The sequence below is a fragment of the Lepus europaeus genome, chromosome 2 (assembly GCF_033115175.1).
Source record: "Lepus europaeus isolate LE1 chromosome 2, mLepTim1.pri, whole genome shotgun sequence".
Lineage (NCBI taxonomy): Eukaryota > Metazoa > Chordata > Mammalia > Lagomorpha > Leporidae > Lepus > Lepus europaeus.
The window spans coordinates 145,752,810-145,773,272 of record NC_084828.1 but is presented as its reverse complement, the minus strand read 5'-3'; the positions used below and the strand labels follow the sequence as shown (position 1 = coordinate 145,773,272).

Below are 20,463 nucleotides of genomic sequence, written 5' to 3'. Positions count from 1 at the left end.
CTGAACGAGCAGGGTCGTAACCCCTGTTCTATAAGGTGCTCCTTTTCCATTTCTCAGGCTGGCCTCTTCTGGTCAGGCACAGGCAGGGAGGAATCTGAGTTGAGAGCACACAGACCTGCAGTGCCTGGTGCACCCGTGGCATCAATTCTCTGCCCTAGCTCCCAGGTTATCTCTAGGGGGTGTGCCACAGCAAACCCAAGGGCATCCCTCCCATTCACAGACAAAAGCTGGTGAGGTGGCTGTTGCCTGTGGCTCAGACCCCTCAGACCTCTCAGGGCAAGCTCCTCTGGGGAGCACACGCCCATGGTAGGGCACTGTGTATATGCCATATATGCGTGAGGTTCTGCCAAAGTACACAATTCTTTTCTTAAAAAAACTTACATAGTAGAACTTCATTCTTTGATTTTACAGTGGCTCTCTCTTTTGTCATTGTGAACTTGGTAAGATTGTTTTTTTCTGAGCCAGAAGGTGTCAGTATCATGTCAGACTATCTCAGAAGTGGTTTTTATTCATTAACTGTGACACTGTACTAAATTACCTCCATCATAATCCCTTGGCCCAGTCTCCCTCGTTTCTCACTTGAATTACTTCTAATTAGTTTTTCTGCTTACACCCTCATTGCCCTAAAGTCTAGTCTCCACAAAAGAGAGTCATCCTTTAAAATTCAGGTCAGAAAATACTGCTTTTTTGCGAAACCCTCCAGTGGTCTCCCATCTCATTCAGAATAAAAGCCAGAGTCCTTGCCGTCCCCTTCCATGCCTGTAACACCCAGATCCCCCACCTGCCTCGCTACTCTCTGATCTTACCTCCTACCGCTCTCCCTGTCCGCACTGATCCTCGAGAAACCAAACCCAGCTCTGCCTCAGGTGCTGTTTTTCCTCTTTCTTCCACCTGGAATGCTGTTCCCACAGATATACACATTGCTCCCTCCCGTGGTCCAGGTGCCTGCTCAGAAACTTTGCTAGTGAGATCTTCCCTCATCACTCTCTGGGTAACTTTTTTTTTTATATTTAAAAAGCAAGATTTATTAGAGTCAATGACCTCCAGCCAGAGTGATATGGATGGAGGGGCTTCCAAAAGAGGTAAAAACCCAAAGGACCCCAATGGCAGTGGGATTTTTAAGTACAATCTCAAAGAAAAAACTTGACAGATTGACAGTCAGTTACCAGGCGGGCATGAAACCCATCAAAAGTCCTGATTTACAATTCTCCATCCTATCTGGCCTGCTCATGGTAAAACAAAAAACCATCCAGAAGGGTGGGATAGGTAACTTGTTTTCTTTTTTTTTTTTTTAACTTTTATTTAATGAATATAAATTTCCAAAGTACAGCTTATGGATTACCATGGCTTCCCCCCCCCCCATAACTTCCCTCCCACCCACAACTCTCCCCTTTCCCGCTCCCTTTCCCCTTCCTTTCACATCAAGATTCATTTTCAATTCTCTTTATATACAGAAGATCAGTTTAGTATATATTAAGTAAAGATTTCAACAGTTTGCCCCCACATAGCAACACAAAGTGAAAAATACTGTTAGAGTACTAGTTATAGCATTAAATCACAATGTACAGCACATTAAGGACAGAGATCCTACATGATATTTTTTTTAAAAATTGATTAATTTTCTATGCTATTTCCAATTTAACACCAAGTTTTTTTTTTCATTTTCAATTATCTTTACATACAGAAGATCAATTCAGTATATACTAAGTAAAGATTTCATCAGTTTGCACCCACACAGAAACACAAAGTGTAAAACTACTGTTTCAGGACTAGTTATAGCATTACTTCACATTGGACAACACATTAAGGACAGATCCCATATGACTCGTAAGTACACAGTGACTCCTGTTGTTGATTTAACAATTTGACACTCTTGCTTATGGCATCAGTAATCTCCCTAGGCTCTAGTCATGAGTCATGAATTGTCAAGGCTATGGAAGCCTTTAGGGTTTGCCGACTTTGGTCTTATTCCAACAGGGTCATAGTCAAAGTGGAAGTTCTCTCCTCCCTTCAGAGAAAGGTACCTCTTTCTTTGATGGCCCCATTCTTTCCACTGGGATCTCACTCGCAGAGATCTTTCATTTAGGTCTTTTTTTTTTTTTTCCAGAGTGTCTTGGCTTTGCATGCCTAAAATACTTTCATGGGCTCTTGAGCCAGACCCGAATGCCTTAAGGGCTGATTCTGAGGCCAGAGTGCTATTTAGGACATCTGCCATTCTATGAGTCTGCTGTGTCTCCTGCTTCCCATGTTGGATCGTTCTCTCCCTTTTTGATTCTATCAGTTAGTATTAGCAGACACTAGTCTTGTTTGTGTGATCCCTTTGACTCTTAGACCTATCAGTGTGATCAATTGTGAACTGAAGATGATCACTTTTGAGCTCAGGAGGAATCACCACTCCCTTGCTATTCTCATGGTAAATTTGGAAATTCCTAAGGAAGGAGAATGGACACCTTTGATCTTATCAAAGATAACTTTTTGGGGGTAACATTTTCCAGACTGCCTATTAACCCCATTTGACTCCTCACATTCCCCCCTCAACAAGAATGGGCCCTAACATCTGTTAGGGTGACTGGGCGATGATTGCTGTGGCTGCTTCATGCTGAAAAGTGGCATTATTGGGAACAGGAGTCAAGACAGGGTTCCAGCTGGAGGTGGATTCCTGAGAGGGGTGGCAGTGGCACCTTGCAGAAACTGCTTCCATCTGAGGTTTCATGTGCACGGCCACCTAGAATTTCACTGTTTCAAGTCTGGAGAAAACTAATCTAATAAGCAGTTTAAACTTACAGAGTCTAAAACTAAGGACAGAGACATTAGTAGAGTACCTAAGAAAGGTGCTGTCTAAACCATGAGCAAGTTTTCCCATTGAGCAGCAAATAGAAACTGACAGGAGGGACCTGATAACAATCACGTGAGCTAAGGCCTGGGCAGATATGAGGTCCAGATCTATCTCTTTGCATGGGGAACTGGAAGAGACATCATAAAGGAGGTGTGAACCTCCTTAGGGAAGGCACCCTGTTGACTTCCATTACCTACCTGGCCTGAGAGGAGAGCTGGCCAGGTAAAGGCAGGTAGCATCTCTAACAGAAAATTTACAGTTCTGCTTGCAGTGTTGTGACCCTACTTGGCCATCCCCTCAACAGTGGTATTTACTTTGGAAGCTGGGCAGAGCTAAGAGCTTTTTAGCTCAGGGCCAATGGGGTCTGCAGCTCTGACTTAGGAGTCCTTCAACCCCCAAGGCAGTTCTGTTTCCAGTGACCCAGCTCTTGGCTGGCAGAGCAGTCAGGGCTCTGCAAAAGTTCAGTGTCCATCTGAAGCCCTGGCTTTCCACATCAAAAACCAATGCCATTTGCAGTGGACTGGCCTGTTGGATCTCCTTGATAGCAGATCCCTGTGTAAAGCAGCCATTAATTTGCCTGCCACCTATCTTTACATTGCTTCTGCAGCCTACCTTCTCTTCCTCCTGGTTTTTGCTAAAGCAGACCAGAGGAAACCTTTAAGAGGATGCAAGTCAAGAGGTGCTGAAGTCCCATCTCTAATCTTTGGTGGCCTAAACTAGAAGCCTATAGTCATAGGCATGTTCCAATAGTGGTTTTTCTGTGGGGTAAACAGTGCCCATGAAGAAAGCTATGTCCTCACTTCAACAAACATGATGACCACCTTATCTATAAAATTTGATGTTCTTAGTAAAACTTTCTCTCCCTTCCTTTGGTCTGGAAAGGAGGTTTTGCCTGTTTACTGTGCCCATAGCAAAGTAAATCTAGCTGTGAAATCATAATGTAAGTTCTCATTTTAACTATGCTATTATTACAGAAAAGTATTAGCCATCCATTTTATAAGGTCTAAAGATCAAATTGTGCATCCTGGAGGGTCCTTCAGAATTGAATTAGTTTCCTTGAAGAGAATAGAGAAATGAGGGAACAAGTCAGGCTTCCCATATCACTTACTGACAATAACAAAATCAAATGAAAATTCAGCAAACAATTTTAACTATTAAATAACAACTATGAAAACATTTACGAAAAGGTCCAATGCATTCTATAAATTTCAAGATTACATGTACTTGCAAACACTGTTTACATATCCAACACTAGTGTAACTTGTTTGACCAGCAAACTCAAGTACAAACATGTCAGTGAATTAAAACATCTGATAGAGAGATTTAGGTCAGATGAACCAAAAGATATCTTTGATTAACTTAGCAGTTTAATTTTATGAGTAATATTTTATAAGCCAATTAAAACAGAGCTCTTAATAAATTTTCCCATGTAGACATACAATATGTGCACATGTGTAATATAACATACAAGATAGAACAATAAAGCAGTTTCAGTAATAGTTTCCTAAAAATTTTAGCTGTTTTTTTAATTACCATCAATCGATTAGAATTACTTTCTGCTCTTAGTAATCTGAATTAACCATACTTTTTCTAAGTTGGAACCTGTAGTACATTATTGGCTTTATCTGCTTACAGAATTGTCCCAAAATATTGAATATAATAGAAATCAGGGGAAAAAGTCCTTTGGAACCTAAAAGGACGCATTTAAACACAGAGCCAACAACGTTTTAACTTCATAAACGGTAAATCTGATTTTTAGGGTTTGGAGAATACAAAACTGTGGATGACAAAGACTTCGAATAGCCATGTTTAAAATTATAAACTCATTAACCAACAGGAAAAGGCACTTGTTTATTCCACACAGTATTTTGAAAGCACCTGTAGGATTTTATAAAACATTTCACCCTTTCAGGTCTCTGGGCCTTTCTCATTGAGACAAACCATCATGTCTGATAACAACACAAGATCATTAGACTTTTTAACTTTTGGACATTTGTATCAGTAGCATTTTACATTATCATAACAAAATTTAGCACCACTTCACATCTTGACAGTACCTTTAATATAATCCAAATAGCCTTATTAGTTGGTATCTCTACAAGGTGAGAGACATATCCTTTGATATTTCTAGGGACCCAGTGGGGAATATCAAAGTCCAGAGAATTTGGAACTTTGATTTTTTGAATGCCTATCAAAGATGCCAAGAAGACTTGAAATATCTATTTGAAATAACATTTCTTAACATCATGACATGATATAGACCAGATCTGATCACTGATACAAAGCGATTACTTAAATGCTTTAGAATGAGTATATATTTAAACAAACCATAACTTTTGATAATAAAAAAACTCAGCTTTTTTTAAACAATTAGAACTAAAGACATTAAGATAACACAATAAATTACTTAAGTAGAACACAAAATCTGTCTTTGGTCATCCCAAAAATCAGAAATAAAATCTTAAGTATAACTTGGAACAATTTTAACAGAGTCAGAACAGTATTCCACTATACATCTGTACCACATTTTCCTTATCCATTCATTTGGGTGGATGAACACTTAGATTGTTTCCATTTCTTAGCTACTGTGAATAGAGCACACTAAACCTCAGAGTGCAGATGTCTCTCTGGCGGGTGGATTTCATTTCCCTTGGATATATACTCAGGAATGGGATTACTGGGTCATACGGTGGTTTAGTTCCTTGAGAAACCTCCTTACTGTTTTTCCACAATGGCCGTACTAATCTACAGTCCCAGTGGTGTGCAACTGTACCCTTTCCTCCACTCCTCACCAGCACTTGTTATCTTTTCTCTCTGTGATAACAGCCAGTCTTACTGGAGTGAGGTGCTATCTCATGATGGTTTTGATTTGCATTTCCCTGATGAATAGTGATGTTGAGCACTTTCCCATGTAACTGCTGGTCATTTGTACGTCATCCTTTGAGAAATGCCTGTTTAGATCTACTGCCCAATTTTTATTTGAATTATTTGTTGTTTCGCTATTGAGCTGTTTGAGTTCCTTACGTATTCCAAATGCTAATCCCTGTCAGAGGCATAGCTGTTTTCGTATTCTAATTCTTCATGATTCAATCTTGGTAAGGTATATGTATCCAGGAATTTGTCCATTCTTGTAGGTTATTTAATTTGTCACCATATAATTTGCTGATTGTAGTCTCTAAAAATCTTTTATATTGCTGTGCTTTCAGTCATAGTGACTCCATTTTCATTCTTATTTTATGTATTTGAATCCTCTTTTTTATAAGATCTATCTAGGGACCGACACTGTGGCATAATGGGAAAAGCCGTCACCTGCAGTGCCGGCATCCCGTGTGGGCTCCGATTCAAGACCCGGCTGCTCCACTTCCGATCCAGCTCTCTGCTATGGCCTGGGAAAGCAGTAGAAGATGGCCCAAGTGCTTGGGTTCCTGCACCCACATGGGAGACCTGGGAGAAGCTCCTGGCTCCTGGCTTCAGATCTGCCTAGCTCCAGCAGTTGTGGACATTTGGGGAGTGAACCAGCAAATGGAAGATCTCTCTCTCCCTTGCTTTCTCTCTCAATCTCTCAATCTCTCAATTTCTCTGCCTCTGCCTCTCTGTAACTCTGCCTTTCAAATAAATAAATAAATATTTGAAAAAAAAAAAAGATTTATCTATTTAAAAGGCAGAGAGAGAGGGAGAGATCTTCCATCCAACAGTTCACTCCCCAAATGCCCACAACAGCTGGTCTGGGGCCAAGCCACAGCCGGGAGTCTGTGGGTCTCCCACGTGGGTGGCAGGGCCCAGATATTTAGGCCATCACCTGCTGCCTTCCTGGGTGCATTAGCAAGAAGCTAGATCGGAAACAGGAGCCAGGACTTGAACCAGCACTCCAGTGGCAGGGCTGGGCCAGGCTGAAGCCGGGAGCCTGGAGCTGCATCTGGGTCTCCAGCGTGGGTGGCAGGGGCCCAGTGCGCGTTAGCAGGAAGCTGGTTCAGCAGCAAAGCAGCTGGAACTCAAATCGGACACTGATGACGTAGGCCGTGGGCATCGCAAGTGGTGGTTTGACCCACTGTACCCTAATAAATGCCTGCCCTCAATAACTAATTTGTTTATGCTCTGTGTTTTAGTATTTCTTTCCTTCTACTAATCTTGGTTTTGATTTTTTTTTCTTGTTTTTCTAGTTCCTTTAAGTGCAGTGATTAGTTGTTTATTTGAGAACTTTGTTTTTTTTTTTTTAATACAGGTAGTGATAGCTTCATTAGTACTGGTTTTTGCTGTATCCCATAGGTTTCCATTGTCATTCATTTCAAGAAATTTTTAAAATTTCTCCCTTCAGCCACTGATTGTTCAGGAGTAAGTTGTTTAATTTCCACGCATTTGTGTAGCTTCCAAAGTTTTTTCTGATTTCTAGTTGTATTGCATTGTGGTCTGTGGGAAATACCTCACCTGTCTACTCAAGGGGTGGACTCAGCTTCAGGAAGTGCAGTGCAAGTGAGATGTTGTTAATAGTCTTGCAAGATCAGTTGTCTGATGCGCAGACACACCCAGAGCACTTACAGCAGAGCAGTTTGTATCCTAGCATGCAGGTCCATGACCTGGTTCCTCACTGGCTGAGTTCTGTGGGTGCACAGTCTTCCCAGACATCACCTAAGTTAGAAAGTTACCTTCCTCCTGCCTTCTCTCTAATTTCCCCTGCGAGTTGGCTGCTCCCTAACATCCTGTTTGCATAGTGTGTTTGGTTAAGTCTGCCAGACAGTGGCTAGCAGTAATTTTCCAGTCTGTGTTGAAAGTGGGCCACCAGACATTTTCTTCCATGGTCAGAAATGCTGCTTGATATAATTTCTAATCTTGTAAATTTGTTGAGACTTGTCTTATGACCTGCCATATGATAGATTCTGGAATATGTTTCATGTGTTGTTGAGAAGAATGTGTATTCTGTAGCCATGGATGAAAAGTTCTATAGACATCATTTTTTTCTAGGGTACAATTTAAACTCTGCTGTTTCTTTATTGATTTTCTGTTTAATGATCTGTCCATTTCTGAAAGTGGGGTATTAAATCTTTTATTATTATTGTACTGGATTCTGACTCTCCCTTTAAGTCTGTTAATATCTGCTTTATGTATTTTCTGTAATACTGAGTGCATATATATTTATAAGTATTATCTTCTCTTGCTGGATTAAACTAAATATTTTATAGTTATATAATGATATATAATTTTATCACTGTACAATGACCTTCCTGGTCTCTCTTAATTGTTTTAATTTAAAAATCTTCTTATCTGATAGAAAATAGCTACTTATGATTTATTTTGGTTTCCATTTGCATGGAGTATCTTGCTCCATCTTTCATTTTCTGTCTGTGTGTGTCCTTAAAGATGAAGTGAGTGTCTTGTAAGAAGCATATAGTTGGGTCCTGTTTCTTAATCCAGTTGGTCTCTGTGTCTTTTAATTGGTGAATTTAGTCCATTGGTAATTATTGATAAGTAAAAAGTCTGCTATTTTGATAGTTTCATTTGTATTTTTTCATAGTTCCTTTCTTTCCCCTTCTCTTAAAATCTTCATTTGTGGATAAGTTTTCTGTAGTGGTGTACTTTGATTGCTTATTATTTTTGGTAAGTCTATTTTAGGTTCTTGCTTTGAGGCTACCATGAAACTTAAAAACCTTCATTTGGTATAATAAGCTATCTTGAAATGATAATAACTTAATATTGATATAAAGATAGGGAAGGAGACAAAAACACCAAAGAGATTTAGAAATCTTAAGAATTAATCTAGATTTGTACTATCCTTCTCCACCTTTTGAATTTTCTGTTAAAATTGACCTCTTTCAATATTGCCTGTCTCCCTACATTTTAATGTGGTATAGTGTAGTATAAAGATATAAATGATTTACATACCATGTTTATGATATTAGAACATCCTGGATTTTTTTTCTTAGTAGTTATTCTTACCAGTGAGTTTTCTACCTTCTGATATTTTCTTCTTACTTGTTAGTGTCTCTTTAACTTTTTAAAAAGATTTATTTATTTGAAAAGCAGAGTGACAGAGAGAGAGAGAGACAGAGATCTTGCATCTGCTGATTCTCTAAATGCCAGCAATTAACGGGGCTGGTCCAGGCCACAGCCAGGACCAGGAACACCATCTGGTGCTCCCGTTTGGGTGGCAAAGGCCCAAGCGTTTGAGCCATCTTTCGCTGCTTTCCCATGTTCATTAGCAAGGAGGCGAAAAGGAAGCCGAGCAGCGGGGACTTGACCCAGCACTCCAGTGTGGCATGCCAGTGCCACAGAGGCAGCTTAACCTGCTGCACTGCAACACCACTTCTGTGTGTCTTTCTTTCTGTTTGAAGAACTCCCTTTAGCATTTCTTATAACGCAGTCTGCTGGGGATAAATCTCAGCTTTGGAATGTCTTTATCTCTTCCTCATATCTGAAGGATAGCTTTCCTGACTACAGTATTCTTGGCTGGCATTTTTTTTTCCTACAGTACTGTAAAAGATTCATTCCAGTCCTTCCTGATAAGGTTACTGCCGAGAACTCTGCAGGTGGGCTAACTGAAGCCCCTTTATATGTTATTTACTTCCTTTTCTCTTGAAGCTTTGAGAATCCTCTCATTAATCCTGGAGAGCATAGCCATAATATGCCTTGTAAAAGACTTGGTTGGGTTGCATCTGATGACCTTGACCTTCCGGTACCTGTATTCTCTCTCTCTCCACATTTGGGAAGTTTTCTGTCATTATCTCTTTGGTTTTTTTGTTTTGTTTTGTTTTTTGGTTTTTTTGTATCTTTTGGCATCCTCAAGTCTCTCTCGAATCCCAATAACTTGAATATTTGTTCTCATGCTATCCCATGTATCCCATAAGCTTTCCTCATCTCTCTTGATTCTTTCTTTCCCCTCTAACTGTATGTTCAAGCAGCCTGTGTTTGAGCTCACTGAATTTTCCTTCTCTTTGATCTATTCTGCTATTTATGCCTTCTAAATTGCATTTTTAATTCCAGTTAGTATACTTTTCAGCTGAATTTCTGTTCGATTTTGTCTAATTACTTTCATCGCTCTGTCAAATCTTGGTTAGAACATTAAATTGCTTTTCTATGTTTCCTTAAAACAACTATTTTGAAATTATATGAGCATCTGAAAATTTCAATTCCTATTATATGTTTGGTTCCTGGAACCTCATTTTGCTGTGTAGGTGAGGTCATGGTTTCCTGGAGTTCCTGATGCTTGTTGGTATACAAGAATTCGTCACAGTAATCTGGCTTCATTTATGGCTGTCCTGGAGATTCTAAGCAGTCTCTTCTTCTCTGAGCCTGTGGGTACTTCTGCTATTTCACCACTAGGTAGCACCCTAAGTTAACGTTTTACCCCAGGTCTGCTGTTGATGTTTTTAACTGATTCAACGTTAACAATACTTCCCAAACTCAAATATGTCTGAAATCTGCAGTTGATGTGTTATTCAGCATGCACTCGGGAAGTTTTTCCTACATGCTTCTTCCTGGGCCTGTGGTAGGCTCAGACTCGTGTCCTGTGTCCACTGCCAGGTCACAGAGCCCTCAGCCCACCAAGATCAGTGTAGCAGCCTAGGGGCAAGACCAGAGCTTACCCTGCTGCTGAGGCAGACGCAGCTGTCAGCCACTGGTGATTGGGTGGGCAGGAAGACTGCTTAACCACGTCCACAGAAGTCCAGTGGGCACTGAGGGAAGGCCAGAGGCTCTGTCTGCAGGCAGTGGCCCGGGGACAGGGACCATTAGGATCTACTCAATGCTGAGTTGTGTCAGTCTGGCACTGAGTCCCAAAGCAGTCCTGTGACTCCTTGCTGTGTTCCAAAGATGGCAGGAGGAGTGATGGAGGCAGCTTCCTGGTTACTCAAACAGTCCCTAGGTGGCTCACGCCTGGGCCCCACTATCACCAGGCCCTTGCAAGCTTGCCAGTTCACACACCAGGCCTGCAAGTCTGTTGGTGATATTCACCAAACAAGTCTGTTACCAGGAAGCAGGGTGTTACCTGGTACTGAGACAAGTCCAGAGACTGTCCTCAGGCACTTGCCTCTGAATAGAAGCCGTTAGGATCTGCCTAGGGCTGCAAACACTGTCCCAAGACAGCCCCATGGCCTCCTACTGTCTCCCCAGAGTTGGAGGAGGGTGATAAAGGCAGCCCCCTGGCTGGTCACACCTGGATGCCGCTGTCATAGATCCCCACAAAGTCCTGGGGGTGACCCGCCAAGGCCACCAGAGGCCAGCAGGGACACCTGTCAGTGAGTCCAACCCACTGGAGAGCAGATCTCTGCCCGGTGCTAGGCATTATATAATAATTATCTCTGCTGTCATATTTTTATGGCATTTACCTATGGCTGTTTACGTTTGTTAAATTACACTGATAGTATTATGCTGCTTTATCTTCAGTTAACAAGTCCATTTACTCAGAAGCAGTTGTTAATATCAGATACTTCAGATAAAATAATAATATGGCAAATTAAAATAGCATCATAACAAATAGTTTATAAGACCCAATTGGGAATATAAAAGTGAATCTATGTACTAACTCTAGTTGTGATGATCTTATACTGCTACCCACAAAAAGAAGAGTACAAATAAACACTACAGCAGTGAGTATCTAGAAATAGAATTCTGTCCAAATAGGTCTCTCTAGTGCCTTTTCTGTTATGAAACTTGGCCAAATAATGGCATGAAGTCATTGAAACTTTTGAATTATTTCAGAGTACAATGACTTTTTCTCGAACAAACCAAAAACAATGCCTTCTAGAATGAAATTAATCAGTTTTTTGATTAGGCATAAAAGCAACTAGAGAGACATTTTGTATGCTGCTTATGGCAAAAACAGATGAGCTCACACCGTTTCTAAGAAACTTAGAAAGCTCAGCCTCATGACGAGTGACAGGTATCTCAGAAAAAAAGCAAAATCACTTCATCCTGCAACCCTACTGAGCACTATGTAATCCCAGAAGTATGCAGTGTAGAAAAACCCTTCATCCAAAATCGAAAACCGAAGATGCTTTAAAACCCGGATTTCAGAGTGCTTTCGATTTGGGATTCTCCGATTTAGAGAGAGATGTTCAGTGGGGAACTATGCAAATATTCCAAAATCAGAACCCCTCAAAAATCTAAAGCTCTGGTCCACTCTTTACAGAACAGGGCTATTCAGCCTGCATGGAGTTTGCATGTTAGAGTCAGTCCAGTGTTTCACTCTACACTTGGAAGGATCCACTGACAACAATAAAGTCATCACCACCCAGATAAGAGATTACTCTTAGAGGAGAGAACTTCCACTTTGATATGGCCTTGTCTACATAAGGTCAGAGTTTGGGAACTCAAGAGGCTTCCACAGCCTTGGCAGCTCATGACAAGAGCCTCGGGTGATCACTGATGTCATAAATAAGAGTGTCAATTGTTAAAACAACAATGGGAGTCACTGTGCACTTACTCCCCATGTAGGACCTCTGTCCTTAATATGTTGTACTATGTGAATTAACAGTAAAACTAGTACTCAAACAGTACTTTGTGTGTCTGTGTGGGTGCAAACTGTTGAAATCTTTACTTAGTATATACTGAGTTGATCTTCTGTATATAAAGATAATTGAAAATGAATCTTGGTGAAGAATAGGATGGGAGAGGCAGTGGGAGATGGGATGGTTGCAGGTGGGAGGGAGGTTATGGGAGGAAAACTGCTATAATTCAAAAGTTGTACTTTTGAAATTTATATTTACTAGATAAAAGTTTTAAAAAAGGGATTACACTTAAAGTCAGTCTATAGTCTTCTCTTTCATTTCCAGGAGTTAGCAGTTGAGAAATAAGTTTCTTGATATTGAGTGAAAATAAAAATTAGAAATACCAGCAAACTTCAGCCCCTGAGTGTGCAGTTTTGCATGCTGGGAGTAAACGACTCTGCTATCCAAACTGGCATATGCTGACTTCTGAGGAAAGAGGTGGCCGTGGGAGTTTTTAAAATAAGTGATGAGATTTTAAATGCCTCTTTATGACACTGGTGCTGTTAGTAAAGATACTCTGTAGCTTGTTCAGATGGTGTCATGGTGATGTACTCAGTAGCTGGATAGGGAAGAATCCAGCATGTCAGGCTAAATGCCAGCATTTTAATTGTGAAAACAAGGTGATAAAATTTCCTAAGGTGACTCAGCTGTGGTGGAGACTGCTCATCATTAAGAGTCTTTTCCTGGCCAGCGCCGTGGCTTAACAGGCTAATCCTCCGCCTTGCGGCACCGGCACACCGGGTTCTAGTCCCAGTCGGGGCGCCGGATTCTGTCCCGGTTGCCCCTCTTCCAGGCCAGCTCTTTGCTATGGCCCGGGAAGGCAGTGGAGGACGGCCCAAGTCCTTGGGCCCTGCACCCGCATGGGAGCCCGGGAGAAGCACCTGGCTCCTGGCTTCGGATCAGCGAGATGCGCCGGCCACAGCAGCCATTGGAGGGTGAACCAACAGCAAAAAGGAAGACCTTTCTCTCTGTCTCTCTCTCTCACTATCCACTCTGCCTGTCAAAAAAAAAAGTCTTTTCCTCTTAACAGAGAAAGAAATTATTTTTGTAATTTCCCAAATTCTGTAGAAGACCTTGAAGAAATAACATTTAGAGCTATGAGAGTGGGTTAGCAGATCCATTCACTTCTGCCAGGTGGAAGAGCCAGGCTTCCAGAATTTGATATGTTTATCGACTCATCTAAAGAAACAAATGCTTTAAATTTCTCTGTCTGCGTTTAATCTACTTGTCAAGCAAATTTATGGCAGAGCTATCAAACAATTATTTCTAATCCTGGTGGCATGTATTTGTGAATTAAAGATTTCCAATTTGATGGGGCCGGCACCGTGGCACAGGTTAATCCTCCGCTTGCGGCGCCGGCATCCCATATAGGCGCCTGTTCTAGTCCCAGCCGGCTGCTCCTCTTCCAGTCCAGCTCTCTGCTGTGGCCTGGGAAAGCAGTAGAAGATGGCCCAAGTGCTTGGACCCCTGCACCCCGCATTAGAGACCTGGAAGAAGCTCCTGGCTTCAAATCGGCGCAGCTCCAGCCTTGGGAGCCATTTGGGGAGTGAACCAGCAGATGGAAGACCTCTCTCTCTGTCTCTTCTTCTCATTGTCTGTAACTCTACCTCTCAAATAAATAAATAAAATCTTAAAAAAAAAAGATTTCCAATTTGATAGAATGTAAGTTAGGATACTGACTTATGATCCACCTTGTCTATCAAATGACTATAGATCCACTGGTGAAAGATTGTCAAATTTCATTTCTCTCATTGAGAGAATGTTATTCTAATTATTTATTTTAAATTTTGTTTGTTTTAAAAATTGTAATTTTTATTTATGTAGAAATGGTAAACCAAAGATTAGAAAAATAGCTGTAATTAATATAGAACCAGCAGCTACATGCTTTTACCACTAGATGGTGACGCTGCCTTGATAATCCAAAATGCTAAATTGGCAAATCTGAAAACCAATGTGTTGATTAGAAGGGCCACTGAATAAGGAGATTGAGGCTATGAATAAGTGTAATACAGGCACGTTGTTTTGCAGTAATAGAAGTAGGTTAGCAGAGTCAGAAATCATGAAATGCCTTAGGGCTGGCACTGAACTGTGATCATTAAAGCCACTTCACCAGTTCTTGTCCTGGTTGCTTGATCCACTTCCAGTGCAGCTCTCTGCTAATGGTCTGGAAAAAGCAGCCAAAGATGGCCCAAGAACTTGGACGCCTGACACCCATGTGTGAGACCTGGAAGAAGCTTCTGGCTCCTAGCTTGAACCTGACCCAGCCCTGGCTGTTGCAGTCACCTGGGAAGTGAACCAGCCAATGAAAAATATCTGTCTCTCTCTCTCTCTCTAACTATAGCTTTCCAAACAAATAAATAAATCTTAAGAAATGTCTAACAAGCTCTGCAAATTTTTAAAATTTGGTCGAAAAGGAGAAGAGAAAAAGAAATTAGCAAAAATGAATACAAATTAAGGTTTTATAATTTTAAATGCAACAGGTATTCCATAAATAATTTTTTGAAAGTTTGAGATTATAAATGTAAAATTCAGTTTGGAAACTCAAACTTTGAAATAAATTTATATTCGAAACCAGGTAACATAAATCTAATGTTCAACAAAAATTTAATGCAACATGTATTGAAATTGACTTTAAGTTGAGAAAGGGGTACATGGAATATGATAGTTGCATTCTTTTTTTAAAAATATTTATTTATTTGAAAGTCAGAGTTACACAGAGATAGAAGGAGAGGCAGAGAGAGAGAAAGGGGGGGGGGAGGTTTTCCATCTGCTGGTTCACTCCCCAGTTGGCTGCAACAGCCAGAGGTATGCCAATCCAAACCAGGAGCCAGGAGCTTCTTCCAGGTCTCCAGTGCAGGTGCAGGCCATAGCAGAGAGCTGGATCAGAAGTGGGCCAGCTGGGTCTTGAACTGGTGCCCATATGGGATGCCAGCACTGCAGGCGGCGGCTTAACCTACTGTGCCACAGTGCCAGCCTTGTGTTCTTTTTTTTTTTTTTTAAAGATTTGTTTTATTTATTTGAACAGCAGAGTTACAAAGAGAGAGGGAGAAAGAGCTCTTCACTCACCTGGTTCACTTTCCAAATGGCTGGAGCTGGGCCGGGCCAAAGCCGAGGACCTGGAGCTCCAGCTAGGTATCGCACACGGTTGGCAGGGGCACGTGTACTCTTCTGCTTTCTGAGACACAGTAGCAGGGAGCTAGACTGGAAGTTGAGCAACCACAACTTGAACCAGTGCCCACAGGGGATGCCAGTCACAAGTGGCCGCTCAGCCTGCTGTGCCACAATGCAGACTCTGACAAATTATATTCTTAATGTTTATTTTTGTACTTGTAGATTCTATGCTAAAAATCCTTCATCTTTTTTATTTGAATTTCTTTCAAGCTAGTGCTAAGAATACAGCATTAAGACATCTTCTCTGTCCTCAGGAACCTCAGAGTCTTGACTAGTTGGGGTCAGTAGAGAAATTAGGCCCCAGTGGATCCTCGCTTCTATCTAATGCAGGAATCCTGTCAACTTCTGCCTAAGTACTTGTGGTGAGAAGAACCCTCACTACTTCATAAAAACCCACTGCTCCATGGGGTTAATTTTAGGAAACCCCTCCTTATAGTGGAGCGTTTTGGTAGAAGGGCATTTCTGTCCATTGGTACAAGTTCTGTGCTCTGGTACCATGCAGAGCAAGTCAGCTTGGTCCTCAGTCTGGTCGTCAGCCATCCAGAACGTGATCACATCTACACTCCAGTGTGGAGTTTTTCCTCCACATTAAACACTACTACTTCAGTAGTCTTTCCCAGTCATCTTGAATAGTTACTATTCCCTGTCTTATGTCTTCTGCACATTTTATATTTGTCTGTGAATTACAGACAGAAATACTTCTGTGAAATACTAATTAGAGACCTTTCTTGGGTTGATATTCATCTGGTGTTCAAAGCTCTGATTCGATTTGCCCATCCTAGCTATGAAACTGACCCATATTTCTCTATCACAGAGATAACACAGAAATCTTTGTTATACAGCTTCCAAATATAATTATTTTATCAAGCATTTATTGACCACCTGATATATGCAAAGCACCATATCAGATACTGGAATACAACTGAGAAAGACTAGGCCCATTAGAATTTAGAGGTGATGACCAAGGCACTGGGTTTGAAATCCAGCCACAGGGCTGAGTGACTGGAGGCTCAAGCGGCAGTGGGGGAAGGAAGCCAGTGCCTGTGCCGGGCTTCCTCTGGAGGGTGGTGCTTGAGCTCCGTGCTGGACAGTTAGGAGTCAGCGCTGGTAGCAGGGTGGGGTGGTGACTGTGAGGCAGCGGAAATCGGGCCTTCATCTGATGCTGGTTTTCCCTATTTTGTTTGAAAATTAACCTCTTTGCTAAAGAATGCGTACATAGAGAGGGGCTTAGCAGCTCAGTAGGCCTACTCTTTGGAAGGTGTCCACATGTCTTCCCTTCTTTGTTCTTCTTGCACCAGAATAGCTTGGCAATGGCACTAACTTCCTCCATGATAAAACCACCAAGAGTACAGGGTTTCTGTATTATTAGACTATCAAAATAAAAGCCAAAAAAAGTACCAAAAATGCTGCTTAAATTGCTCTTGCACTGCTTTCTTTGGAGGAAAAGATAGTTGAAAGGGAAATGAAGTGGGTAGGAATACTCACAAGTAAAACCGTGAGGAGTGCACTGTATCCTCTTACTTCCAGGAGGGAAGCCTTTGTCTTCCTTCTCAAATCCTCCCCTACACCCTCGCATCCACAGTCCCATCCTACCCAAGGCCTTCTCCAGAGCTCCGCTGCTGCTAAACCATTACAACTCTAGGTAGCAACGAAAGTGCCCTTGGCCGAATAAAGCTCAGGGTACACATTTTCCCAGACAGAGGCCAGTCCTAGGGAACAGTGGGATAAGGCACTGATTGGACGCCTGCATCCCATATGGGAATGCCTAGTTCAAGGCTCAGCTACTCCACTTCAGTCCTGCTTCCTTAGAGACAGCAGATGATGGCCCAAGTATTTGGATCCCCCACCACCCACATGGGAGAGTCAGACAGAGTTTCTGGCTCCTGGCTTAGGCCTGGCCAGCCCTTACAGTTGAAGGCATCTGGGGAATGAAGCAGAGGAAGGAAGAGCTCTTTTTCTCCCCACTCCAGTCTTTCTTCCCCTCCCTCTCTCCCTTATTTTCCTGTCTCCCTATCATCTTGCCTTTCAAATAAAAATTTTTGTTGAAGAGGAATCTCAAACATTTGAGTTTCCATAGAGCCTAGAAGACTAAGAATCTTCAAGACTACAGTGAAAAAGGCTGCAGTAACCAGAATCATGCCCTCTTGACTCAAACCACTTGGACAGCCCTCTTTCTGGGTAATCGGTGGCTAAGACGATCCAGCAGATTCTTCTACCTCCCTTTCCTTCCCAGACTGTCCAGCCAATAAGCGTTACTTGAATCAGGCATCCCTGCGAAGTGAGAAGTAAACAAATGAAGTGATGTGTAGGCAGCTGAGAAATGAAGACTTGTAAGCACAGAATTTTTTTTCTTCTCAGAAGTATAGAGGCTGATTTAAAATATATAGATTTTAATGGGGTTGGAGATGTGGTGTAGCGCATAAAGCCGCAGCCTGCGGTGCCAGCATCCCACGTGGGCTCCGGTCTGAGTCCTGGCTGCTCCACTTCCAATCCAGCTCTCTGCTATAGCCTGGGAAAGCAGGAGAAGATGGCCCAAGTCCTTGGGCCCCTGCACCCACATAGGAGACCCAGAGGAAGCTCCTGGCTCCTGCTTCGGATCGGTGCAGCGCCGGCCATTGCAGCCAATTGGGGAGTGAACCAGTGGATGGAAGACCTCTCTGTCTCAGCCTCTGTCTCTCTGTAACTCTGTCTTTCAAATAATAAATGAATAAATCTTTTTTTTAAAAAAAGTAAAATATATAGATTTTAAAATATAGTGTTAATTTGAACTGGAAATTACACTTGATATAATCAAAAAGCCAAAACTTAAATAAGCCCCATGTATATGTGTAATGTGGCCTTTGGTAAACTAACAAGCCATATCTAATGTTTTTGTTTGGTTTTGTTCTCCTTTTGGAACCAGGTTATTCAGAGAATATTCTACACAGTCAACAGATCTTGGAGTGGAAAAATTACTTCAACAGAGATAAGAAAAAGCAACTTTTTGCAAGTATGCCTCTCTGATAAAGCTGAAAGATCAAATTCAATATAATGTTCTTATTTCACTTAACAAGTATTTAAGTGCTTACTGCATATGAAGCACTGTCACTGCTTTCAGTCATTAAGCATTTGTCAGACACCTATAGTCAGACAGTGGGATGGGGGTGGGAGATAAACAGAATAACCAGTGCACTGTAGACCAGAGGAGAGCAGTGTATAGACACCCAGGCCTGATGTGATGGATTCATGTGTAAAAGGTGCAGAGAAGGCTTCTCAAAAGGACTGGCATGTGATCTTGACCTTGGAGGATATCAGCAGCTTACCAAGATAAAGATTAAAGGGAATTCCATTCAGAGGAAGCAGCGTAAGCAAAGGCTGGAATCAAGAACTGTCAAATGGTGTTGAAAGAGTGAATGGATATGAAGGGGCCTGGGGCCAGGTTGGGAAGGGCCCTGCAAAAGAAATGGAATAATCTGCACTTTATCCTTTCAGCAGTGACTCTTCAGCTTCTGCTGCAGGAGAGTACAGGGATCTCTTTTTAAGAAAGACTACATTCCATCCAAGTATTTTATTTATTTTACCAAATGAAAGAACAAATATTAACCACTAATGGGAGCATTTTACCAAGGTGATCCTCGGGCCTGACTAAGCTTAAAGAAAGAATGGTTCACATTTGAAAGGAAAAGAAATGTTTTATTTTAAATGAATCATACTAAATGAAGCTTAAGCTAGTAATACAACCTTATTATTCTTTATTTTTCTCTGTTGTCAGCTAGAACAGTCAAGGTAAGGAAGACTTGGCAGAAGTAGCAGTTTTTACGCTAAAGTGCATAGTCATCATCACAGACATTGTTGATATTTATTGAACACTTGATGCCTGCCTGGGCTCTCAGTTGGTATCATGGGATGTGTTAACCCACATGGCATATCAGAGCCCTAGGTACTCTGTTTCCAGTCCAGCTTCCTGCTAATGCACCCGGGAAGGCAGCAGAGATGGTGGTTCCCCAAGTGTTTGGGATCCCTGCCATCTACTTGGGAGACCCAGATGGAATTCTTGACTCCTGGATTCCGCCCGGCCCAACAGTGGCTATTGCAGCTGTTTGGAGAGTGAACCAGTAGATAGAAGTTATCTTTCTCTCTCTGTCACTCATCACTCTGTTGGGCCCCTACACCCACGTGGGAGACACCGATGGAGTTCCGGACTCCTGACTTCCGCCTACCTCAGCTCCAGCCATTAGGCCATTTGAAGAGTGAGCCAGCAGATGGAAGCTCACTCGCTAGCTCGCTCTCTCTTTCTGTAACTCTGCCTTCAAATAAATAAATAAATCCTTAAAAATAATATAAAGAAAAAGAATGATGAGGTAATTTTTCATGTTCCTGAAATACGAATTACATTATAGTTTGTAATATTTGAATCACTATTATGATCTTTTTTTTTTTTTTTACTGATGATAACATTTGAAGCTGAATGACTTACATAAGATCTCAAAGCAAGTCAGTTGGTTAACTAGAAATAGAACTCACGGGTCCTGAATCCTACAGCATCTACTCTCCCCTCCCTACTTACTTCTCACCCCTCTTCTTGTCTTCCTCTGGGTACTTGAATAAGTACTCATAAGACATTCAAATAATGTGAATATATCCAAATAATACAAACACATCGAGAGTAATAAGTAAGCAAAAGTCGCTGTTTATCTCGTCAACTTGCCATTTTACTCTCCCAGAGGAAATACGTATTATTTGTGGTTTTATTGCCTTATAAAAGTATTCAGTATTTAGTTTTACTTTGTATGGCTGCTCTTTTTAATATTTGGATTCATACTATTGTTTTAACTTGTTTTGTCACTTAACAGTGTCAGGATTCTTTTAATTTCTAGTCATTAATTAATTGTTTTAACCATTATATAATCCATTGCATGGCAATACTAACATCAATTACTTATTCCTCTGTCGATGTTCAAGTCATTTTAGGTTTTCTCTATCACAGTGATGGAGTGA

At 41.4% G+C, this 20,463-nt stretch overlaps 1 protein-coding gene across 4 annotated transcripts in view; it reads left to right on the top strand.

Annotated features, from left to right (window-relative positions):
- Positions 1-20,463, top strand: part of PPP2R3A (protein phosphatase 2 regulatory subunit B''alpha) — a 212,665-nt gene that overhangs the window by 150,863 nt on the left and 41,339 nt on the right. For all 4 annotated transcript variants that reach the window (XM_062214313.1, XM_062214300.1, XM_062214319.1 and 1 more), the window contains one exon: positions 18,389-18,475. In XM_062214313.1, coding sequence (XP_062070297.1) covers positions 18,389-18,475 — 87 coding nt within the window. The remainder of the gene's footprint in view (positions 1-18,388; positions 18,476-20,463) is intronic.